At 42.2% G+C, this 26,461-nt stretch overlaps 1 protein-coding gene across 1 annotated transcript; it reads right to left on the bottom strand.

The window, feature by feature from the left end:
* Positions 1-430: 430 nt before the first annotated feature.
* Positions 431-24,009, bottom strand: slc39a14 (solute carrier family 39 member 14). Its single transcript, XM_071527655.1, has 10 exons — positions 23,980-24,009; positions 19,769-19,958; positions 18,936-19,297; positions 15,195-15,372; positions 10,683-10,852; positions 7,824-7,946; positions 4,070-4,249; positions 2,182-2,407; positions 1,363-1,547; positions 431-963 (listed from the first exon to the last, which is right to left on the bottom strand). Exons 3-10 carry the CDS (start codon positions 19,266-19,268, stop codon positions 811-813), a joined length of 1,548 nt encoding a protein of 515 aa, XP_071383756.1. The 5' UTR covers positions 19,269-19,297; positions 19,769-19,958; positions 23,980-24,009; the 3' UTR covers positions 431-810.
* Positions 24,010-26,461: the final 2,452 nt, after the last annotated feature.

Below are 26,461 nucleotides of genomic sequence, written 5' to 3'. Positions count from 1 at the left end.
GAAAGGGGGGGGGGGCTTGAACTGTGGAAAGAAGGATAAAGAATCGGGCCGAGGATGTCTACAATGCAACTGCCGTTACCTGATTGTGCTTATCCCACTTCCTTGGGAGGTGTATGGGCACAGAGGGTTACTGATATAAATATGTGCCTACTGAATTTTAATAGGCCCTAGTTGAGGCTCGATCACATCCGCTGAGAGAAGGACAAGAGGAAGAAGATAAAGAGCAGAACACAAAATGTCTGATCAGTAGTCTGGGGAACACAGGACAGTCTGAGCAACTGGTTGAATATTGCACGTCGGGTCGCGATCAGCGCAGGAATCTCATGTCTCTCCCGGTACTTCTGAGCTGAATACTGGTTCAGTCCAGAGATCTCTAGACTGGTGGAGGGTTAGGGTTAGAGCAAGGGGGGGGGGGGGGGGGGTAGGGGGGGGGGGGGGGGGGGTTAGGGGGACTGGTCAGAAGAAGGCCAATGAGAGATGAAGGAACAACGCTGCTGCCCCCTCTGCCATAAATCTACTGCATGTCAGAACTTCATATGAACAGGTACTCCGATAGTTTGATAGAGGTGCGTTCCTGCCGCACAACAGCCAAACTCCCCAGACCGTAGGATCCTGATATCTGTGGGGTCCCAGGTAAACCTAAATCTGAGAGGGAGAGAGGGAAAAAAAACAAAAAAACAAAACAATGTGGAGGGCTTCCTTTTCAACCCGCCAGTTCTGTCTCGGTGCCAGTTTGGGGCCAGTTCACACCGGTATAAACCAGCTTAGGCCCCAGTTCCAGTTCCCCACTGGTACCGGATGTGCCCAGTGCTAGTTCATTTGTATCTGTCCAGAGTAAGTGGTGAGGAGGAGCATGATGGAGAAGCCCGTTAGCAGGCCGGCGTTCTGGATGGCGAATGTGAGGAGGAAGCTGCTGCCACCCGCCTCCTCTTCCTCGCGACTCACCTCATTCATCTCCGGGAACTGAGAGGGATAAAAGACAAAAAAAAAGAGAGAGAGAGAGGAAGAGAGAGAGAAAACACTTTTTTAACCTTTTTCTATCCAGGGAAAGTCGACTGAGAATCCATACTTTTCCAACAACGCCTTGCTTCACATTCATGCAGATTCACACACATGCAACAGAGAAAAGCAGTAAATCTTATTATTTGTGAAGCTGTAACCAGCAAATGTTTGGTAAAACATTAAATTGATTATCAAAATTATATTCAATTAATATTCTATCAATCGACTACAAGGAGTCTTACGAGAACACACACATAACCACAACCACGAATATGTGTACTGACCTCACACACACCCCTATTTCCCTTACACAGATGCCCCAAAATCCCCCACTCACACACACACACTTTCACAACTGACCATGTCTGCCAGAGCGATGTAGAGGAACATGCCGCCTGCCAGGGCGAAGATCCAGTTGGGGGAGAAGCTGTTGCCGGCCAGGATGCCGAAGCCCATGCCCAGGTAGCAGCAGCAGGCGGAGAGGAAGTTGAAGAACAGAGCCTGCTGGATGCTCATGCCGGCGTTCAGCAGGATGACAAAGTCTCCTGGAGAGAGAGAGAGGGAGGGAGAGAGGGGGAGAGAGAGAGAGAGAGAGGGGGGGGGGGGGAGAGAGAGAGAGAAATTGAGTATTAAAGAGCTGTTCCCACTCACTTGGACATCAAATTCAAGGACTTTTCAATGACTTTCAAGGTCTTATATAAAGGCTAAAAATGTACATGACATTGGTGAAAATTAGACATCAGAGGCCTCATTTTTTTTTTTTTTTTTTACTCTTGATCTCATCAAGTTAAGAAATCCAGGTGAAGTCTGAGAGGTCCACAGAGCTGAGGCATACTGAAGAATTTGGGTGCCAATATAAAATAAATAAATAAATATTTTCAAGGCCAGCCATTCATTTTCAAAAACTTATAAAGGCTGTATTTTATTTTTCTCAAATCCACAAACTTTCAAAGATTTTCAAAACCCGTGGGAACTCTGTTGAACGGAGTAAATGCCGCTTCTCTTTGATAAAAAAAAAAACCAAATCCTCAATTCTACTGATTTAAAAATGTAGAAAAGTTCTTAGTTCTAATAAAATAATAAAATCAGGACTTCAGATGAGACTCTGGACCCAAAAAGCAGCTCAAGGTAGGAACAGGACATGTGAAAAGCGGCAAGGCCCGCCCGTTCCCGACTCACCGAGCTCGTGGGGGAACTCCTCACACAGGATGGCCACCGAGGTGCTGATGCCCTGGAAGACGGAGGCGGTGAAGGAGGCGCCGATGGCCAGGCCGTCGATGAAGTTGTGCAGACCGTCGCTCAGCGTGATCATCCAGGCCAGGGTGCCGATGTCCGAGTAGGTCGCCCCCTTCAGCCAATAGCAGCTGCCGCCGGACCGGCCCCCACCCTCCGCGCTCTGGGAGTCCTGGGGGGGAAGTGGGAGGGAGGATAGTATATGGGAAGCAGATTAAGAATACATAGCACTTTCAGGCTAGCCATAACAGATTCATCCTTTACATTCCTTCTAAAAACACACTTTTATAGACAGGCTTTTATGTGAATTGCTCCTTATAGTTGTATCTCCGTTTTATTTTTCATTTTATAATTAATTAATCGTTACTGTCTCTTTAGGGGACAACTTGTATTGTCTGGACATTCATGTGGTTCAGCACACACTTTTATGTAAAATACTATCTGTTTTTAGTTGTATATCAGTTTGTTTTCTATTTGTATCTGTAGATCTCTTGTATTACCATTTATTTATATTTTTTACTTAGTTACATACTTAAATGTGGCACTTTTACATGACTGTCTCTCTGTTTTATTGTATGTAAAGCACTTTGTAAACACTGTTTTTTAGAAAAATGCTATACAAATCATAGTTATTAGTTATTATTATCGTTATTATTATTTTTTAAAGACTATTTTTTGGGGGCATTTAGCCCTTTATTAGAAAGTTCAAAGTTGAGAGAGTCAGGAAAGCCTGGGAGAGAGAAGGGGGATGACATGTGACAAAGGTCCAGGCCGGATTCAAACCCAAGACGTTTACATGGTCCGCCCCTTCGCCCACTGAGCCCCCGGGACGCCCCGTGGTACTTTTATATGATAGAATTCACACTTCTCTCCTGTACAGTAAGCTAACCGGAGTGGCAGAGTGCTCTCTGACATAGGCAGAGCCAATTTGCGTATGTATTCATTATTTCTTGCGGTCAATCCATGCAAATATTTTTTTTTTGTTGTTGACCCGTGCTTTGTACCCGATCGTGTACGCTTCCTTTCACCCCTGGGGAGAAGGCTGGGTGAGTCGGGTGTGTAACCAAAAATATGTGTAGTTTTATTTAATTGTCACGGCACAGAGAGTGTCGGCCAAGTGAAATGAGCTGCATACTCAAATATTCTGTGATTGCTGTGAGCAAATATTGACATTTATTGCAAATAAGTTAATCGTGTGTGAATTTATCTGTGAACACCCAAGTGAAGTAAGCACACCTGCGGAAATATAGCAGCCATATGCAAATACCACGTCATAATCAAGGATGTGATTATTAATGCTGCTGGTGCCAATTAGTCTACGCACACAGAAATTAAAGCATTTAATCTATGCTAGATGATCGTGTCAGTTGTTATTTTTTTTGGCACAGGAGAACAAGAAGACAAACGTTTCGGGATCTATTGTTTTGTGTGCGACCGACTTACACATTCTTCACCAGGTGTGCAAAGGATCTGCACCAAGTCACAGGCTGAGTACGAGGTTTGATATTTCTTAGTGTTATTGTTTTTTAACCACACTTACTGTATACATATAGTTACATTTTGTAAATGTTATTTCTCCTGTTTTTGTGTCCCTTTATGATACTGCTCATCTCGTTTCTCTTGGGTTGGCTGTCTTGACCATGTCTGTAAAGCACTTTGAGTTATATTGTTGTATCAAATGTGGTGTATAAATAAAACAAATTTGACTTTATTTTGATTCTTGTCCCGCTAATGTGGTCACAACTCTAACCTCAGTGCTGAGAGGCATGCAGGGAACCCCGGTATAATAAAATTAAATAATCATATATCACTATTGTCCTTTCCCAACCTCTACCTGTGGTGTCTGTGCAGGGCTGAGCATGAGCTCGCCCTCTCCTGCGTCCACCTTGCCCAACGCCAGGCTGCTGGCTTCCCCGTTCTGCTGCAGCTTCTCCCTCACCCCCTCCTCCATGTCCCCGTTGGCTGCAGAGTAGCGATCTGCGCCGGGGTAGTGGCTGTGGCCGTGGCCGTGGTCCTGGGACAGAGAGAGACAGAGAGAGAGAGAGGGAGAGAGAGGGAGAGAGAGAGAGAGTGGGAGAGGGAGAGGGAGAGTGACAGAGAGGCCATTATACTTCCAACTACAAATACAAATGTTTGCGATAAAATGCAAATTCCCATTCCTTACACATTTAAAACCTTTGTTTCAATTCAAATCATCACGCCTACACCATGCACAATGAGTGTGTCTGTCACCTTCCCCCTGGCATGGATGAAGACATCGGGGACAGGCTACACACTGCCTGTCAAAAGTTTGGAGACACTTTGCCTTTTAGTAATATTTGATTTTCTCTGTTATTTTTCAATTAAGGAAAAAATGTCTGCTATGCTTTTAGCTATTTACTAATACTTTGGATTAGGGCTGCAACTAACGATTATTTTCATTGTCCATTAATCTGTCGATTATTTTCTCGATTAATCAATTAGTTGTTTGGTCTATAAAATGTCAGAAAACTGTGAAAAATGTCGATCAGTGTTTCCCAAAGCCCAAGATGACGTCCTCAAATGTCTTGTTTTGTCCACAACCCAAAGATATTCAGTTTACTGTCAAAGAGGAGTAAAGAAACCAGAAAATATTCACATTTAAGAAGCTGGAATCAGAGAATTTTGACTTATTTTTCTTAAAAAATTACTCAAACCGATTAATCGATTATCAAAATAGTTGGTAATTAATTTAATAGTTGACAACTAATCGATTAATCGATTAATCACTGCAGCACTACTTTGGATATATTTACTCAACACCCAGCTTCATGTTCATCAAAGTGTCTCTTTGGTGTGAAGAGAAGGTTTTTCATGGCAGAGTGTCTCTGACTGTTGGCATGAAGAAAGTGTGTGCAGCAGTTATAGCAGCTAAGGGAGTTTTTTTTTGATGAACACATATTGTTTAATTGTTTAGTGTTATTGTCACAAATATTTGCATGTATGATTTTGTTTTTCCTCAAACTAAACCTAGTTAGTCTTTAATAGGGTTAAAATTATGGCAAACCAACAAAGAAAACATGCTTATTTATTAAACATTTTCAAAAGCTAGGTTTCCCCAAACTTTGTATATGCAATGATGATTGGTTGAGGACGTAACCCTAACCCTAATAACTAAGCCATAATAACTGATAATACTGTCTATATTATATAATATTATATCACTATCTGTAGGGAAAATCATTGGGTTGCTACAGGACATTTCAGCAGGGCAGATGCTTAACCACAGCCCAGACCTTCCAGATTACAGTCTCCCTTCTCAACCACAAAGTTACAGTTCAACACTATTATTTTAAGAATGTGTTTTCACTGACAGACTAGCAATAGCTCACAGGGTTTTTCTTGCCCCTTTGGAGGTTAAAGTGAACAGTGGACAGCAGCAGTGCAGGTGCCAATGTAGGTCAGAGAGCCTCTGTAATAGGATCACCAGGTCCGAGTGTTCGGATCAGGCTGGCTGGACCATATGGCTCAGAGGAAAGTGACCACAAGGAGGAGCTACTGTCCCAGACTCACCACTCCACATTCCATACTGCTGCTTTTTATGAATGAATGGATAGCACTGTTACCTTAAGGGGTGTAATGTAATATTTTTTTAATGCTTATCTTATTTAGCCTCATTTGACTTATTTGGTTATTGAAGTTAAATATGACATGTACCTCTTTACCTTTTTTTCCATTTCTCTTTATCTCTCTCTTCTTTTAATGACATGTAAGTGATTTACATGCTTGTGACTTATTGACTGATGAAAGAAACTAACTTCTACATGGGATTTTGGTGGGGATTGGGGGGTTAGTGTCATTTATCCTCGTTTCTGTGGGATTTTTTTTTTTTTTCTCTCTTTTCTTTCTTGTCATTCTTGTGTTCTGTTGTTATAAATGTCTTAATGTTCTAAATGTTTGGTTAGGTGTAGGCTTCGTCTTTACAAATTATATTGTACTTCTCAAATTTCAATGCCTGACAAAGCAATAAAAAATAATTGATTGCAAAGGCTGTATGAACCGGTTTGCAGTTGGAGTTTGCAATTTTGATGAAGCTCGTTTCAGGATTAAATTTAAATTGCATGTAAGTTGCAAAGGTGCTGTACTTTTGACAAAAAAATAGAAATTGCCTTTACAACCCTTCACAGGAACCACTACACTCCTTAGCTTTTCAAAGTATAGGTCTACAGTAAACTGAATTAAACTGAATTAATCCAGTCGGGGAACACAATGTCTTGGATATTTGTTCCTCAACCACCACCTCATCACTAACAGTGGTTTCTGAACTGTGGAAGGAATGTGCTGAGGAATTCCACTCTGAAACAATGTGAAGCATCTCCTTGCGTGTATAACTTTGCTTTAACATGTACAGTGAGAAAGTGGTTTACTGTATGGGAGTGTACCTTCAGTTACACAATGTATAATCCTTAGGGCAAAACGGTGAACTTGAAGCACACATGCGCCTTAAGTACACGTGTATCAAGACTAAAAGAAAATGACAGTGACGACATCTGTGTGTGTGTGTGCGTGCGTGTGTAAAGACTGTGCAACGCCCTTACAAGAAAACAAAGCCAACAAAAGGACATCATATCATCACTATCTGAATATGAACTTCCACATGTGTGTGACATCCTGTTTAACTGGTTTAACCTGCCTCTGACGTATAAATAGCGTGGGGGGAAAATCTTTTAAACAAGATGGTACCTCCTCTCAGAGCAAATAATAATTAGCGAAATCGCCTGTTGCGCTACAGAACTTCAGTGATGTTTAGATGCTGTGACTGGGGAGGAGGGAATTTCATCAAACCAGTCCTGAATGTGTTTAGCTGAGTGTACGGGGGCATTGTCACCTCGGGATATGGAAACATCGTGAGGTGTTTGGTGCTATAAAATGGCCTCATATTCCTTGGCTGATATACGACCATGCAGCAGACACTGTGGGTTGAAGCCATCCTTTAACTTTGTCCAAACAAACCCTTCCGGATGTAGGGAAAAGGGTGACAGATGATTCATCAGACCATATTATTTTTTTCCACTGCTCATAGATCCAGGTTTTGTGCTCCTTATTCCAGGTTATGTGTTATGAAGTTGATGTTTCAATGGACTTCAAGGTCTAGTTTAGTGAAATTCAAAGACTCATGTTTTGGGGTAAGAAACAACATTGACCAAAATTAAACATTATAGAGGTCTCATTTTTTACGATACTGTCAAATTTTTTAAACTGCTGCTAGATCAACGCAGAGGGTTTTACTCAGGATGTGATGGACAGAGGTCCAGAGAGCTTATTGGTGAATTTGAGTGCTATACTTTAACAAAAAAATCAAAAACTTTTCCCCTTGCCACATCCCATAATTTAGCAGTTTTTGTGACTCATGCACCTGCAATTAGGGCGGCATTTATTTGGCCTCTTTGGAACTGTAACTCATGTTGTTTTGAAAACTCAGATATAAAAAGTGTTGATTGTTAAACCTCTTTTAAAGCTGACATACTGCTAACTGCTATTCAATTTAGGATTATTCACCTGTGTAACTGCCATTGTAATTGTGATTTAGTTACTTTTTCACGTGGCATTTTTTTATTTTGTCCACTCACCCCCTGTTTCTGTTTGAGCAGCACCTTGAGGACCTTCTCAGTGAAGAAGAAGAGGTAGAAGCCTCCGAACACCACCGTGGACTTGGACACGTAGAAATCCACCATGGGGTCAAAACCAAAGGCCTGCCGCACAGGAAGGAAAACACTGTTAGCTTTGGGGCGAATTCTGATGGTAGCTGTAATCACACCATCACTGCCTGACATCACTGGTTCTTGCTATTTAAGGATGTGCGATTAAGAATTTTCATAACTACAACCAATGTGGAAGTGAGGCATTTTTTTTTTTTTTTAGATAAAATGTTATTTGAAATGACTGGCAAACAGATGTAAGGGTCATGGTTCAGCAGGTTTTGTGAGTCAATAATTAGTGGTGGGTGAATTGCTAGGTTTTAGCTCTAAGTGGGTCTAGGCTGTGTAGCCAACTGTCTGGCAAAAGGAGGTTTTGGCAAAGGGTGAAAAAACATGACACTTTCCTCTCATGTTTTCATTCACTGTCAGGGTCGGCTGTTGAACAAACAGAATTTTGTCTCATATTGCCAAACGCTTTTCAAGGGCTTTTCTTTTTTTCAGATGTTACATGACATTGCATAATCAACATCATCCGACACTTCGCAGTCAACTAAAGCTGATATATTTTGAAGACTTTACTGAGATATTACACAGCCGTCCTTCATTTGAAGGAAAAGTTGAGTTATGCACGTAAGCGTCTAGGCTCAGGAGACAACATCCCATTAATCAAACCACTTGAGGTTTGAGGTAAACAGAATCATTTTCCTTACTCCCACGTGAAATGTTGGTATGAATTAGTCAGCTTGGTGCTACAGCTACATGCAAATCTGTAGATTACTGTCTAGACATATCTTAAGCAACATTTGAAAACTTAATAGACAACAGCTGGTACTTTACATCACTGAAAGCAAGCATGACTTTGTACTTTAGTGGTTTTATGTTTCTAAGCCTGCAGAGTTTTCCCAATCACACCTACAGCCTCAATATGTCAAATTGTTTTCACTGTCATAATAAAACCTCTCTGCTTATAAAGAAGCTTGCAAATGATGATCCATTTGGGAAAAGTCTCCAACAAATGTCACCTCTAGTGAAGTTGGTAAGTAAGTAAGTTTAGAAGTTCTAGTCAATAAATTTAGCTGGCTTGTAAAGTGAAAGTTTCTGGTGAATTTTAAGGATGTACCAGCCACTGCAGCGGGTAGACAAAAGAGTTTCCTGCCCTGACGCACAAAGACAAAACCATAAACACAGACACACACACATCATACTATCAAACTGTATTTGTTTTTCTCTTGTCTTTAAATGCTTTTTGTGTTTTTTGTGTTGATCTGTAAAGCACATTGTGATGAACTTGGTTTGTAAAAAGTGATTTCTAAATAAATTTGATTTGACAGTGCAGTGAGTAGAGTAGCTGATAACTTTCTTTTTTTTTTTATCTAGGCCAAATATACCCCATATTATAATTGGTCAGGTTCCTACAAAAAAAAAAATTGAGAGCTTAATTTCTTGAGAGGCACTGAAGATGTTGTTTGGCGTTCAATATGATGTATTGATGATGATGGTGTCTGGGCAAGGTGACTGCCAACTAGACCACATCACTCTATAGGTGAAGAATAATCTCACAACAATAAATATCACAATAAAGTGAAATGAGAGTGGGTCTACAAGTGTCAGGACTGGACAACCATATTTTCCCTGTACTTTTACAGCTTTTTTTGTGCAATTCCCAAAGTTTTCAAGACCTGGAAATTCTAAAACTTTTCCATACTCTTCCAGACCTGTATAGCAACCCTGCACTAGGGATGGGACGATATATCGAAATTCAATATATCGCAATACAAAAACGTAACAATACGCATCATGGGGCAAAAAATTATTATTAGTGATATTAGCTACATTTTATTCTGCTGTAGTAATTGTTGTAGTGTAGATTTTCTTCTTTCTTCAACTTCTACTGTACGAATGAGACAAACTCTGATTAGAGTACATAATACAACTGATATGTGAAGGGTCTGACAAAGAATTCTCATCTTCAGGTTCTTTTCTACCTTCTAACCCCCCTGCACACCATGCTCCACCTATAGGGATAGTCTATTCCTAAACTTTATCTATTATGGCTTTCTAATTGGTCTAACTGTTGGAATGTGGTCAGTATGTCAATCCAGCTACTGCTGACGGAAAGCACCTGTTGTTTTGTACCTCGAGGCCCAAACTAGGCCTAAACTAGGCCTAAACTAGGCCGAAACTAATTCCTGTATCATACTGTCTCTGATCAGAGTGCTCTCTGCATACAATATTTGGCTACAACCTCTGTTTCTGGCAATAACAATCCAATTAATCTTTCTTGTTTGTGAGAAGCTTACTGGCATGAGCTGGTATCAAAGGCCTCTTTCTCTCTACTCTCTTCTTACTGTGCATAGTACATGCATGTGTACTGTCTGATCAAAGGAATGTGTTACTATATTCTCCTTGATTATATTGATTAAGTATAGATTATGCAATGATTACGACGATAACATAATTTCCCAAATGAGATGGCTTGACCATCACAATTTCACAAGCTCTCCATCCAAATTATATTATTTGCACTTTGTAAGGACGTTTTTAAATTGTTGTTTACATTCTAGCGAGCCAGTGACATCGCTATAAGGATTTGTGGCTCAGAAATAAACATAATTCTGCACAGCCAGCCTGTGTTTTCACTGAACTTTTATTTATTACATCGTATCGTGGTTGTATCGAATCGTTAACCCCATATTGCGTATCGTATCGTGAGATAAGCAGATCGTCCCATCCCTATCAGGCCCTCTGCAGAAGCTTTAGTTAAGTGAGTCAGAGCAGCATCAACACTACCTCTGGGATGAGCTGAAACAGGGCGTTGGAGTAGAGCGTGCCAATGGCCAGGGCTATGAAGTAGAGCAGCAGTCGCTTGTAAAAGGTTTTCCTCATGAAGGGCACCACGCTCGCACCCACCAGCGAACACAGCGAGATCAGCGTCACGCACAGGAACCCATAACCCCACACTGACCATCATCACAACGAAGAAAAGGGAGTAGAGAAAGTCGAAGAAAGAAGGAGAGAGGGAGAAAAAGAGAGGAAAGAGAGATCATTAGTTCAGGATTGATTGTATGAGGTTATTATGGTTGTTCAAAAGCGTACGGGGGGGGGGGGGGGGGAGACATTGGAGGACACCCTGCAGTTCACCCCCTAAAAAAAGGAAGTAAGAATTAAGTGAAATCACCCTGAGAAACAAGAGATCTCAGACAAAGATGCCTGCCAGTGTTTCCCGAGACAAAAGGCTCACTGTCCATTCAAAACATCGACTGCGGGACCACTGGAGGACCACCTTTCATGTGCAATTGAAGATAGTAATTCGCTGTCCTTTGAAGCCGCGTTCGAACCCCATACATTTCCTTTGATAAAGACGGGAGGTAATTAAAGTGAAATTACGCTTTTCTGAAAACACACACACACACATACTATAGACACACAGACACACACACTTTGTTCCAGTCAGCTCAGGTGTGTCTGCACCACTGTGCTAGCCTCGGGGTAAACACTAGCTTGCTCACTGCAGACACAAAGGGGCCAAATGAACTTTAAATAGCCTAATAGCAGCAAAGGGAGCACTGCTAACAAGGGGTCACATTTCAATTTGAAGGATGTTTTAAGGGCGTTGCAGTCCATTGCTTTAGCATTGTCTTTTGCCCAAACTGCAATTCATGCATTCATAAACAAAAAGGACTGGGTAATTGAAAAGCTCTCTTAGCCTGGCTTTCTTGAAGTGTGTTGCATATTGCAGTGGCAGAACAGCGAGCTGCACTGTTGGTTAGCACAGCCAGCCAACTGAACTCGCTCTCTCCGAGCTAAACCTCATGGCTGGCCTAGATCTCAATGCCAGGGAAGGTGCAGACACAGATACAAACATAGAAACACACACACACTTACACACACACACACACACACCACCACTTGATCAGTGATGCAGTGAAGGCAGAGCTGAGTGATAGACTGTAAACCAAAGCTTTCCAAGGTGCTTATTAGAGCCCGAGAAAAACACAGAGGGAAAACAAAGGCAGGAAGGAGGGGGAAGAGAAATGGCCAGAGGGCAGGGGAAGGGAGCGCTTGGTCAATGGTGCACTACTTTTAAAGACCATGTGATACTATGTTCAACTGAAAAGAGGTTTTCAACTTTGTGTGTGTGCGGGTGTGTGTTTTGAAAAGTCAGGAGGGTGTAGAGGATGGATGGGTGGATGGATGGCAGGCACACCTCAGGCAGGAGCTGGAAGACAGCGGTGGAGTAGAGCGTGCCAATGGAGAGAGCGATGAAATAGGTGAGCGCACGCTTCATGTAGCGCGTCGTCATGAGAGGCACCAGGAAGGCTCCGGTGAGGGAGAAGGCACTGACCACCGTCACACTCAGGAAAGAAAAACCCCACACTGGGGCGGGGGTGGGGGCAGGGGTGGAGGTGGAGGGGGTGGGGGAGGTAGGTGAAAATTAAAAACATACACAGGCTCATACACAGAGGGTACACACACACATAACTCATTTTAAAGTAGGGCTGGGCAATAATTCAAAATTGTAACTTTCTTTCAATAGAATCATATTGCGATTAAATAATGATGTCGAGTTATTTTGATGCACAATTCTGTTGCCTACATTAATGACAAAAAGAAAATACTAAATATAATCTCTTACAAAATGAGATGTGAAACAAATTAGGGAATATTATTTGACAATTTATCATATTTTATGTTACCGTACATTTCGGTGCAAAGAACCTCAATTTGATTCTAGTAGTTAGAGCAGTTACCGTTATATTTCAATAACAAAATATTTGTATATTTGTTCTGATTATAGTGATAAATCATTTCGTCCATGTCACCCAGCCCTATTGTAAAACATGGTTTAAAAAAACAAACAAAAACCTTTTCATGTAGAGAGGGTAGAGAAAGTCAGGAGTAGGTACATTTACTGTATAATTGCTAAAAGGGGTGAATGCCATGACTGAGACCTGTAGAAAGGAATCAGGCTATGGCCCATTAGTGACATATATAGTGTCTCATGCCAGTTTTGGCTGAGGCTGCAGCACCTGTGATGTTTCTGTAAGAGAAAGTGTTAAGTATTGAAGAGTTTGGTTTCCATTCTAGTCTGTGGAGAGACATAAATTTTCCGTCTGACGAGAAAGGAAACAGACTAGATGATGAGGGTTGGTAGGCAGCGCAGCAACAGCTCTGACTGACTTCTCTAGAAGGGACACAGTGGCCCAGATTTACTAAAACCTTTAGTGGGTACAAAAACCTCTGCAATGTCTTGTGCAAACAAGACAACTTGTATCAGACTATTGGTTTTTCACATGCTTAACGTTTTTGCATCCAGGAAAGGCTTTAGTAAATCAGGGCCAGTGTGTATTGTCCTGTGATACAACTCAAATCATCGTCACAGGTGATGATGAAATGGGCAATTAATACAGACAAGAAGAGTAAACAAAGTGGAAAAACACCCTTCAAATTCCTTCATCAACTTCAGATCTAATTATCATGATTATTGAACATACTTGATAAATAACATTATAAAATAACACAAGAATATTAAGAAAAATGAAGCATAAAATTATGTCCAGTGAAAATGTGAAGAACAAGACGCTAAAAGAAAAAGAATGTGAGAGAAGTTGTGACACAAAAACAGCATCTTTACAGCAGATTTTATATCTGAATAGATATGAATACCAATTTGAAAAATGTTTGTCTCCCCAAATAGCCAGAATCATAACTTTGAATATGAATATGAAGTTAGTGATTTATTCTATTGCCTAATTCTAGTTATGAGCAGTGATGTTTTTTCCATGACTTTTGCTCCCCTGCTGCTGGTAGATCTCCCCAGCCTAGACAAGGAAAAACAGATCTCATGCCCAAAACAAACCTGCCCGCCTTGCACTACAGGGGCTTGTGTGAGGCAAGCTGAGGGCATATTAGTGGATGATGAGGGAAAACAAATGTGTCAGCGGAGAGGGTTAGATAAAGATGGCGCTCTGGGCCAACAAACTGTTACTGCCTCTGCCTGAAATAAACAGGAAAAGGAGACTTGGAAGAGCAGAGGATCAGAGGCTGAAATCCTGCTGTCTCTCCTCTGTGGTTGGAATTGAACATTTTGCCAAGTAAAACAAAGGCTGAAAATGTTATCTGCTTAGATTTGCCTATCTTGCTTCTCACAGAACTAGGGTTGGTGGGTTGGTTATTGAAGCTGAGCCCTAGGTCATTCATTTTAAAAGGCGACGGCACCTTTGACCCCTTGTTATCACCCACAAACCTAACTACAGCACTGTGAACACTCCTGAAGTTGTGCCTCTCTAGGAAAGAGCGGCAGCGCTGCACCCTCTAGGGCAGAACATCACACAAGTTCCCCAAATTCTCCAAGTCTGTCATTACCCGGCTTTTTATACCCGCCACCTACTCCACAGCCAATTTAGCTCCTACTTGACAGGAACTCAAAGACTCACTGAGCAACAGCCTACGCTGCAGTCCACATCTCCACGCCCATCAGATTGGAAGCAGATGCCAAAAAGGCTTCAAGAATTCCCAAGGACGGCCGGTTGGGTTTGTCCAGTCAGCACAATATATGGAGTTACAGTGGGACGGCGGCCAGGTTGACGGAGAGGAAAGAAGAGGAGTTTGTCACTGAGGTTCTTTCCTTTACAGATTGTCTTTAACTGGAAGAGAGCTCCGCTAGACACTGGATCTGCTGACTGAGGCAGGATTGCGGGGTCTAATGGATGTTTTGGTTTATAAGTCAGATTGGGAAATACAATCTGAGCTTTGGCCAACAGTGCATGCTAACTTTGGCCTTGATCCCCTTGGGGACATCAACATATCACAGTTTCTATGCAAGCAGATGCACCTGATCTGCATCTGTTCTACCTGCATCCGGTTCTCTTGGTAACATTTTAACTGCCAACAGGGCTGTAAAAAGAAATAAGGAACACTGGGCAAAACTTTACACAACGGTTTTTATGTCATGCAGTTAGTCATTGACAGAGATGAGATGTACTTAGAGTACAAGGAGAAAAATAAAAGTTCAGCGAATATACATATACTGTATAGCAAGGAAAAAAAAGCTGTAAAGACATGAAACCTCAATAAACAGTAAGTTGCAGCAGCAAAGTTTGACAAACCCATAACACAATTACCACTACAAAAAAAAACAAAAAAAAAAACATTGAAGAATACTGAAAATCAAACAATATTCAACATTCATCACACATAATGTAACATGAAGCTCATTGTAAAGTAAAAAAAAGTATCTTTACTGTACAAAGTAAAAGACAAATATATTCAGAAACCACACTGTTCAGAATTGGGGCTCACCTTCGGCATCTGAGGGCCTGGGGGAGGTCTCGTTGCTAAGCTCCTCCTTTTTCTCCGCCCCGCAGACGCCGGAGTCCAACTGCTGCAGCATGGTGGGGCAAAGCTCCTTTAAGCCCCGCCCATCCAGCCGCGACTGCTCACTGATGCTGTAAACAGCCAGAGTGTCCGCAGGCAGGCACTGGGGATGGAAACAAACCCATCAGTCGGTTTCTGGCTTTGGTCGTTTCAATGCGACTTTTATCATCCAAAGAAGAAGTGACCTAGTGTCTGCTATTGAATCATCAAAAGCCAGATATGGAAATGGTCGGGTTCGCATTGCCATCAGAATTCTACATAGTCCGGTGGCAATCAAGCTACAAACTAAAGCCAGTATTGTTATTATTTTGTGCCGATATTTGGTATCCTTAAATTTGACAATTTTCATGCCAAAAAATTTCCAAGTATCCGGTGTTTTATTCTTGGCAGGGTGGTAAAGCCTCTGAACCACATTTAGACCATCATGAGACACTAAAACTCTACTGAAACCCAGATTAATGAAATTATTTTAGCATTAGCAGGGCTTTACAGCAGGTGACCCACACCTATTTAATGGTAGGGTAAATGAAAATGAAGACATCATTTACAAAAAAACATTATAGAACAATTAAATGAATAAATAAAAATGTGCATATTTCATTGCAGGACTGTTTTATGATGTAGCTGTGTTCAGAGAGGAACCTCCATCATATCAGAGGTGGACGACACTGACTGGCTGATATCAGATATTTAACAAAACGCAAATTTCACCCCAATATATCAGTAAACCCATATATCGCTCTAACCCTAGTAGACACAGATTTGAATAAATAAAGCCACAGGAGATGTCTGACAGCCATTGTCAGGCCAAGTGTGGCCAAGGTATGAAATCCTATCTTGAGAATTAGATCTCAAAAGTCACATTGAAAAGACAAGTGTAACTGTATCCATGGTAAATATCATATTGGGACACAGAGCCCATTCAGCATTTCTTCAGCAATCAGCATTTCATCTGCTGGAAAAACAAAAAGTCAGGCTGAATGCCAGATATAAAATCTTACAGTAAGTAGGGGTGTTGGTAATGAGTCAGTATGCAATGAAAGTACACATGCACAACCCACCCCACTTTGCCAAATGTTAACAAAAATCAGAAACAGTCATCGCAGCAGGACATATATTCAATATTCTATACAATGGAACCATTGTCTCGTTGAAAAATAACGTGTTACTTTTCTCCCCAGCACAAACACAAGGAAGGAAATTGTTCTCTTTGTCAATTCTGCCTTTCACACACAAGGAAAAGGTGGGAAATTACATTTTAATGAGGTGGCAGCCACCGCCATTAGAGTGCCACACATCTCCAGTGATGATGGAGTGTTTCTGAAACGCGTTTAAAAATATGCGGGTGACACATTAAATTCCACTGCATATAGGCATGCGCTACGCTACAAGACAGAACAGTGACAGTTATCGCCTTGAGGCATCAGTTGCACTCCTGTTCTCTCAGTTAAGGCACATGGGGTCACACTACATTGACATTACACACCCATTTCTCTCTTATGTCACATGCACACAGACAGAAGCAACCAGTAAAGACAGCAACACTCCAGTGCATGTCTTTTCTACCTCAGTGTTACCTAATCCCACTGCTACTCACCGGCCACTTTATTAGGTACAGGTACAGGCTCGTTAACACAAATAGCCTGCTCTTCCAAACAGCAAATAATGTGGCAGCAAATCAATATATAAAGCATGGTGAAGTGTTTTTTTTTTTTTGTTCGACCAAACATTTGAATGGGCAAGGTGCGACTTGTCATGTGATTGTTGGTTCCAGCATTACAGGTTAGAGGAGAATGGGCAGACTTGTCAAGCTAACAGAAAGGCCACAAATGCTCCAATAACAGCTCTTCCCAACAGCGGTGTGCAGAAGGGCATCTGAACACACAAGATGTTGGTCCTCATGATAAATTTGTTTATTTCTAGCTGTCTTTAGTCTCTTATCATGCTTTTTTAGAATTCTATCTCGTAATGTACACATTGGATGCTACTGTACACCAGAATTTCCTTCGGGATCAATAAAGTATTTATCTATCTAAATGGACAGCAACAACAGATGACCAGCTGGTACTAGAGAGGTGTACCTAATAAAGTGGCCAGTGATTATGACCTTAACCTCATGATCTATATCATTTTCTCTGGCTAGTCCATCACCTTGTCACCATTACTCAAGGTAAATCCACTCAAAGCAGATCAGCATGTTAGTGAGTCAATCGTACATGGCACTAAGCTTGGGAAATATGCAGAATATTTCAGCAATCTGGCACCGGTGGCTCCTTGTTCCGCCAGACAGGCCTAAGCTGTGCCACCCACACTCATGATGCGACCACCTCAGTAGAGACTAGAGGTCAACGTCGGGGTGGGTTGTGAAGGGAAGGGGAATTTAAAATGAGTGAACCTAGGGCTGGGCAATATATCGAAAATTTACCAAAACGTGTCCGTATGTTCGGTAAATACATTTGTCAAGTAGGCAACTTTGCATAAACGGTTTCATTTGTGTTATCATTATCGAGGTTAATGTGACAGTATATAGTGATGAATCTCAGGCCATATCTCCCAGCCCCGAGTGAACCTATAAACTTAAAGTCTAGGAGTCAAACCTGGGGCTTCAGGTCCATTTATGAACCGTGTACTCTAGTGGTTCCTATAAAAGATTACACATGTTATCTGACAAAATGGTGTTGATATAATATTTATCTCTGTATATAATATTCAGTAAACACCTACTTAGACCAAGAATATAATATACACTATTATATACAATATAATATATATATTGTAGAAGTCCTCCTTTATGCATCTATCCTGCATTAGTGCTGCAGATAATTACTTCTTGAATGTAACGAAGACAAAGTGGAACCAATTTTGAAAACTGCATAGCAAAACGCTAGTAATTTTTATTTTTTTCCAAACACTTTATCTTGTGGATGGGTCCAAAGTGCTGTGTTAGTTCAGTAAGTGTGCAGTAAAAAAGTGGGTCCTCTACAATGGCTATGTCTGTAAGACTAAGACTGTGCATTCACATAGCAAGCAACACGATCAATCCATGTGATCAGTGAAACCTGGCTGATGTGTGGATGGTCAATAACTTTGTCGACTGAGAAAGGTTGGCCACGGCTGAACTTTCTACGGTCATCAGCTGTTAACACCCAGTCAGATTTCCGTAGTTCCTTGTTTCCCTACCAATGTGATTTTGTTTCATGACAAACAGTACTGGCTGGTATGTGCACAATGGACAAGAAGTTGATTATAGCCATTCAGAGCCTCCCAGTTCTCTACATACATACTTTAATTAGAAAGATTACAGGAATATCAAACACAATATTTGGAGAACAGCTGCGATCAATTGTTGGGGTCCACGAAAGCTCTGAAGTCATTTTACTGATTTTGTTTCAGTGTATTTTTGATTAATACTACCCAATTGGCACTTGCTAGCTAGCAGTGTTAACGCATCAAAATGATGTAACATTATGAAAGGCAATAGCAAAGCAGCAAACAACATATGATTTGTATACAAAGGTTATTTTGATTGTTCAAAACTTTGTAGCTGCACGTGACCACTGCACAGATGCAACTGGAGCCTCTTGCACCGCCCACAGTCAGTCAGAATAAAGCCACCCATCAACCCATCAAGTGTAAACGCACGATAAGTAGACACTGCGTCCTCACCTTGGAGCCGTTGGCTTTGGGCACCGTGGCTGGAGGTCTCTCAGTAACGGAGGTCCCATTGCTGCTGCTGTCGCTGCCGTCGCCGTCGCCCTGGCTGAGGCGGGCCAGCAGAGAGCGGAGTTGGGGCACGGTGATGGTGGCATTGTCGCCGTAGCGGGACAGCAGGTATTGGAGGACCTGGGCAGGAGACTGGGACTGAGCCTGGCTCTCCCCCTGGCCCAGCACCCTGCCCAGGGGACAGAGCAGAACAGCAAGCACCAGGGTGAGCATCAGCTGGGGCTGGAGGAGGGTGACGGCGGTGGTGGTACGGCCTTGACGGGACCGACTGAGCATGGCTCCTCCACTGGCTAGAGGGCCAAGATCTGGGAGGGTGGGTGACAGAGGGGGGGAAGGAGAAATAGTTGGAAAGGGTGGTAAAGAGCATCTCAAAGTGTAACTTGAAACAACTATAAAACTATGACAGAAAACCATTGTTCTTTTAACTGCAGCGCAATGCATACGGGGGGAGGGCAGGAAACCGGAGGGAAAACACAACCACCCATTACACACAATTAAAGCACACTTCCACTACACAACACACCGGCTATCAATGGCCCCGCTGTAACCGATCAGGAAGGGGAAAGTACAATAACACTCTCTCACACACAAACATGAACATACACACTGCATATAGGGAAAACGCTAATCTTCCACTCCCCTGTTCAATACATACAGAGCCGCAATTCATTTCCATACACCCCCCAGTCAGCCTTCCAGGTCTACATAAATGCTGAGTGAACGATTTAGGCTGTATATTATAAGCAGCTCCATTCATTCGCATGAGAGACACTCACCTCTTTCAACTGCGGCCCTGGTGATACGTCTTGCGTAGAGCGTCTGAGTCAGTCTGCCTACCCCGGGGCTCTCGGTGCACTGAGTTGACGCCTACAGGTTACCTGGTAGCAGGGAGGGAGCCTGGGGAATAGCGAGCAGAGACGGAGAGATGCCTGCAGAGAGCAGCAGGGTCCTCAGGAGTGCAGTGGACTGTGGAGGAGAGGAAGACAGATAAACCAAGGTTACGACTCACCGGCGAGGAAGAAAGGAACAGGAGAGGATGGAAGAAAGAAAAGAAGCAGTGAAGAAGAAAAACACGGTCTAACCGAAAATGGCAGCAGCAGGCTTATAAAGTAGCTGTGTTCACTCTATCCATCAACTTGCCTTCTTGAGATTCCAAGCTAGCACTCCCAAGCCACAAAGTCAAGCACCATGCCAAAACCACGTCGCTCATTTTCCGAACCAGTGTGAGCATTCCTTGTTTATTCCTGTTCTGCTGTATACAGTGAAGGCCATTTAGCTAGCTAGAATCGGCTGGGCATACACTGCAGCCGCAAAAACATCTGATCCAGCTGCTGTAGAGGAGCACAGACAACTGTACTGTTATGATGAAATGTCAGTAGAAACGTGGCCTTGTGACTAGAAGAACGCTGGTTCAAACCCCCCCCAACCTGCTGGGAAAATCTGGACAGGCAAAGGTAATGAGAAGCAGTCTCCCCTCCCTCAACAAATACTGTCAATGTAGGGCTGGGGGCTTATTGCTGTCTAAATTGATGATGACAAGCAAATTTTACTTAAAAACTCTCATAAAATGAGGTATGGTAGGAATAATATTTGAAAATTTCTGTTTTGTTTGACATCACACCTAACATTACCATTCGGTTCAATGAGATGAACATTAATTTGATTATTTAACGTGATTTTGCATACATGAACCATATCGTGATATATATTGATAGAGAAAAATCCTTATGATTATCGTGATATTGATTTCAACCGTATCGCCCAGCCCTATGTCAATGTGCCCTTGAGCAAGGCACTAAACCCCCAGCTGCTGGAGTGGCAGCTCCCATGTGTGAAAATGTGTAAATGTATGAATGTGAAGTAGAGCGGTGCTGACAAAGCCGCCGAATTTCCCTGGATAAATAAAGGTTTCATAAAAGGTCAGTCTGTCTCCCTTTTTTTTTTCCTCCTACTTCTCAATTCCGTTCAGTCACCAACGTTTTCCCTTTTTCTCCCTCTCTCTCTCTCTGTCTCTCACTCCACGTCTCTCTGTGCTGAGGAGGCGGAGAGACAGAGACAGTTCTCTTCAACAAATATCTCACGTCACCCTCTCCCCACTGAATCATATCCTCTCTCCAAAATATCCCTCCTCTACTCGGTCTAATTTGGCCTTATCCTGAAGTAGGAGGAAAAAAAGAAAACAAAAACCCTTCTAAGCCTCTTATTTTATTATTTCTATCCCCAGCACTTCTCTCTTACATGATCATTCTAGGGGTTGCATGAAATCTGACCCTTGCCCTCGTTACTGCTGGCTGCTGGTTATCTTCGTGATGTAGGAATTGAAACTTACTCTATTCGTACACTCATGATAAGCTGCTCTGGAGCTGCCTAAAATGTAAAATGAGGAAGGAGTGTGTGACCTCTCCCACCAAAACAAACAGAGGGCCAGACAGAGGACAGACGTACGACGACATGCCCTCCTCCTCTCCCTTACACACCCAGGAAAGAGGCCAGAGGTAAAGTGAGCTCTCTCCTCTTCCACATCAATATTTCATTAGAGAGAGGAGAGAAGCAAGGTGTGTGAGGAAATGTATGGGAGTGGCAGGTAGCAGCGGCACACGGGTGAAGCATGAAGACAGCCTAGCTCTAGTTAACCAGTGTTAAAGCTACCTCATTTGTTTACATTTGGGTATTGCTAGTAAACACACTACCACACCCAGGTGTCACGTGTAGCAATTTCACATCAATAAATCATTACCACATTCATTTTGAGACATTATTATAATTACCGTGAACACATGAGACCATTGCAGAGAAGATTGCCAGCTTCTACCTGCCTCTATACAGCATTTTACATCATGTGTCACTGGGTCAGATTTCACACACAATCTGGTGGATCGCTTTATGGAACAAAACACCAAGGGGGCGCTGTTCTTCCAGCGCAAAAAAAGCTAAAGCTGTCATAGTTTCTCTCAATGGCAGATGGAAAAAAAAAAATCACTTACAACTTTTCGGCAAAGGTTTTCTCTTTGGTTCCTGTAAAGCCAAAGAGAAAACCTTTGACTGGAGACGCAAAGAAGGAGAAGAGGAAGAAGAGTGATAAATCTGCAACAGGAAACCAGAGTTTATGAGAAATGTGGTATTAATTTTGAGAAACACTAACACTAACAACAACACTGGTGTGAGTTAGAGGCTACCAATCCGGACCATGGTCTCATCTGTTTACGGTTAATACACCAATGTATTACGAATGAGTGCATTACCCACTTTCCTTTAGGAAGCGAGGGGGACATACAAAGCCAAGGAGTCAGCAAAAAGTATATGGACCAATCAAATGTCTCACCCGATTAAAGCTGACTTTGCAGTAGCTTAATTCTCGGGGGCTGGCATGTGAGAAGAAAACTTGTGAAGGAGAATGGCCGTTTAATTGCTACCTTTGACTCTGTTGCCTTGGCTATGACAATAACTGACGACTTGGAAGGGTTACTAAATATACACATGCACTCATGCTCCTAAATAAGAACTCCTTTTGCTGTGGAAAGGGCATTGCTCTTAGCAGCTGGGCTACAATAAACACTGAAGGAGCTGTAGCCGTCTTTGTTGATGAACAAAATAGAGTTTCCCTTGGTAAAACACTCTCAGCCACAGTCAAATCAAGTCAGTGCAGAAACTTGGCTGGAGACGCTTTCAGAGTGAATGTCAGCATGTCCGGTCAGAACTGGTGTCACCGCACACTCTGATAAAACGGACATAAACAGAGACACTGTGTCTTTGTGTGGTGTGTGTGTGTGTGTGTGTGTGTGTATGTGTGTGTGTATGTGTTTAGATCCTCAGGGTCCAAGGCCTACTTGTGATTGGGAGATAAGAGGTGATAGGAACAGACTGCTTGTCTGCGTAGCACCAGGAGGCAGGTTATCTACAGCCAGGGACATTACTCCACCTTCACTACGACGGCAAAGTCCTCTGCCATATTAAATAAGAGCTTTACTAGACAGCCGGTGGCAAAAGAGAATGGAGAGGAGAGAGCAGGATGTGAAAATGTTTAGTCACAGTCTGCTGGTCTCCAATCCCAAAGGCATGCAGCCGATCCCACTCTGCCCATCCTCTCACACTCTCCGTCCTAAGTCAAAGGCAAAGTCTCCTGTTGGTCCTACTTTCTCTTTCTTCGTGTTTTTTGTCAGATACAAAGCAACAAGCCTACATGTCTATGCAGTCAGTCAGACTCTCTCTCTCTCTCTCTCTCTCTCACACACACACACACGTTGAGGTTCATATCACCATGGCCACTTGGCAATCTGAGCATTGGGAATGAGTAAATGAGCACATCTGGTGATTACATCAGACAGGCAAACTTAACAGTGTTATCAGCACTACTGTCACCTCTCTCACTCCCACACAAACACACCTGCATCCATAAAAACACAGCACGCTGAGAAAATTTCCCTTGTCGTCATCACCTTTATCAGCTGACTGAGTAGAAAAACATCTACGATTGATCACAAAACCAACAGGACCACAGTCTGACGCTTTACCAACAGGAACACGCTGACTCATAGGTTTATCCATCAGAATGTGAATGACACATGGAAGTAACGATGTCTTTAAGCTGTACAGTAGTACAGGGGACAGGATTATGTAACAGAGTAAAACGTTAACATTTCAAGTTAAGGATTTATCACCAAGTTATGAAAGACCGACACAACTTCCAAAGAAACTGGTGAATAGTTGTGACGCTGCATAATTTATCATCTAGACAAAGGCTCTGTCAATTTGACCCTGTTTCAGCATGGAGAAGTCTTGCTCTACTAATACTGGCTGTCAGCAGGCAACAGTTCTGTAAAACGAACACCAGCCCCAATCAGGGCAAACTCATAACTGACAATAGTGCTGATGGAACCTCGCTGTTTACATTTCATACTCCTAAATCAGCTTTTGGCAAGACTAGCTAACATCTAGTTTTCAACTGTAAGGACAAATGCTGACAAATTCCACAAAATCATGCGCTCACCTACCAGCGGCCTATGTCACGAAGAAAACCCAACAGTGTCAATCCTGGATAACTGGTCTCACAAAAGGTGGTTATAAAACCAAGCAACAATCAACCCAGGATTTCCCAATCCAGCATGAAAGGGGCGGGGTTTGTAACAAATAGCCAATCACATGCAACATGGGCAGATAAATAAAGGTGGTAGACTACAAATAAGTGTTTTGGTTAAGTAAACGCTGTAGACTGTCAAAGTGGGAAGTACGGGAAATAAATGGATTACTAACATGTACAGTATGTTCCTCTCTTAAGAAGAACACATTTGTACATATGAGCAATATAGGGCTGGGTTTAAAAATCGATTTTCCGATTCAAATCGATCTTCATTTTGAATGATCTGATATCGATTCATAAAATCCCAAGATCGATCTTTTAATATATGCCCAATATATGCCTGTAGAGTCTTTAGAGTTGCACAACTTGCACTAGGCTATATTGTGTTGACTGCTGTAGTGTGTTGGTCATGTTAAATAAAAAGTACATTACAGTATGTAACTGCTTTGGGGTCAATTCTTAATGAAAACATTCATATTTTTAATAATGCACCAGGTTAGAGGGTTCCTTGTACAATTTACAGCATTAGTTCTCTGAGAATCTCTTTCATATCCAAGCAAAATTAGTATTGTAACTGAAATATTCCCAACCGAATTGATTCAAAATCGGAAATCCAATCGAAACCGGACCTTGTGAATCGGAATCGAATCGATTCGGGAAATCAGTGGCGATACCCAGGCCTAGAGCAATACAAAAGCAGCAACACTGGGGCCAAGGCCAGAAAAGGACTGCAGGAGGAAAAACTGCAGATAATGTAGGCCTAAATGCGTAAGTAAGTAGTCTTATCACTGCACCGTCATTAAGACACAGTGATGGTACTTTTCACTGATACAATATTGTGTCACACTGAGGCTGTGAAAAGTTTTTCTATTAACAAAGTCCGCCTCATGTTCTCCAGGGGCTGCGGTGATGGGAATAAGGGTTCAATATATTGCATAAATCACTCAATTTCAGCGCAATTAATAGCCTACACAACAGCAAATTTTGTTCATTATTAATAACTATAGTCAACAAATCTAAACCACTTGCCATGCGTTAGAAGCCCTCTTCCACAGCCAGAGTGGGCAAACGACCTTGAAACGCTACAAACATTTAGGCTAATGCATCTCTTATTACATCTCTGATATAATAAATAATCAGGGAAGGCAAAATGGTTCTGCCGGTCTCTTAACATCGATGTCCTACAAAGAGCCCTTCTACTATATGCCAATTCAATAATATCCCCCTGTTTTGTACAGTAATTTACTTGTCTCACTCATTTGACTGCAATGTTTTGCACTCATATCGGGTTTTGTAAATGGAATTTTTGCAAGAAAAGTTATTTCAATAAAGTCTATGGCATCCTGTAAGAATCAAGTCGCCTCGCTAACCCCATAATCTAACTCTCCAGATGTCTACCTTGGTCCACCTTTGTTTATTTTTCTCCTCAGCACTACAAACAATTTAAGGGACTGCACCTGTGATGCACATGCGATGGTCCTCAAACTTTCTATGCATTGTTTTAATCCAAATCCTATGCATCGATTAGTTGGATATTGAAGGGTTTAGTTAGTACAGAGCTCCTGCAGATAGCTCTAGATCTCTGTTTCATCCTTAAGAGACTCCTAAAAAAATTATTTTAGAGATGTAACATTGAGCTCCAAACTTTTACACTGTTTACTGCCTATTTTGGTGTTAGTCTTGAACAGGACTTGATTTTCTCTCGTCTGAGTCTTGACTTGGTCTGGACCCCCTTTGGACCTGAATTGGACTGTCTTGGAATCGACTTGGACCCGACTAAGGTGGTCTTGACTACAGCCTACACAAACTATTATCATAAATGCATACGGCATGTGTCCAAAGCTGGTGTGGTGGTTAAGATGTCCGTCTCTGAACCCACATCTGCCTCTGCTGGCTTAGGAATCGGACCCCACCTGAACCTGCTGCGCCTCACCAACTCTGTGTCCCTCTTAGCTTTCCTTTCCCCGGCTCAATAAAGAAAAATTACTACTACTACTTCTATTATAAAGCATACCTTTAATGATCGTAGAAACAAAACAGAACTTGCCCCTTTGCAGATCTTTTAACGGCTGGCTATAGTTTCTTCACTTTCCTGTCCTCAGAGCAGACAGCGGTTTGTCTTCTTATGGCTGCACAGTGGACCGGTCTCAACCCCGACCACCTTATAGTGTTGGAAGGATGGGCGTGTTAAGCCATGCTTCAACTCACCTACCATTCTCCAAAGCCTGTAATTATCGTTTTCACTCGGTGCTCAGGTGATATCATCAACCAAGACTGTCATTAGTTCAGAAAGTAATGGCCATGGGCATAATGTCGGTTCACCAGCCATTAACCAAACTGCCGGACTCTTCTTAGAGCCCATTGTCCATGTGCTGTACTCATCATGAGTGAG

The sequence above is a fragment of the Centroberyx affinis genome, unplaced genomic scaffold (genome assembly GCF_046629955.1).
Source record: "Centroberyx affinis isolate AG114_WGS23_722 - 3 ecotype Tasmania unplaced genomic scaffold, CSIRO-AGI_Caff_v1 ptg001560l_1, whole genome shotgun sequence".
Classification (NCBI taxonomy): Eukaryota; Metazoa; Chordata; class Actinopteri; order Beryciformes; family Berycidae; genus Centroberyx; species Centroberyx affinis.
The sequence above is the reverse complement of the archived record's forward strand: the minus strand, read 5'-3'. Positions and strand labels throughout refer to the sequence as shown.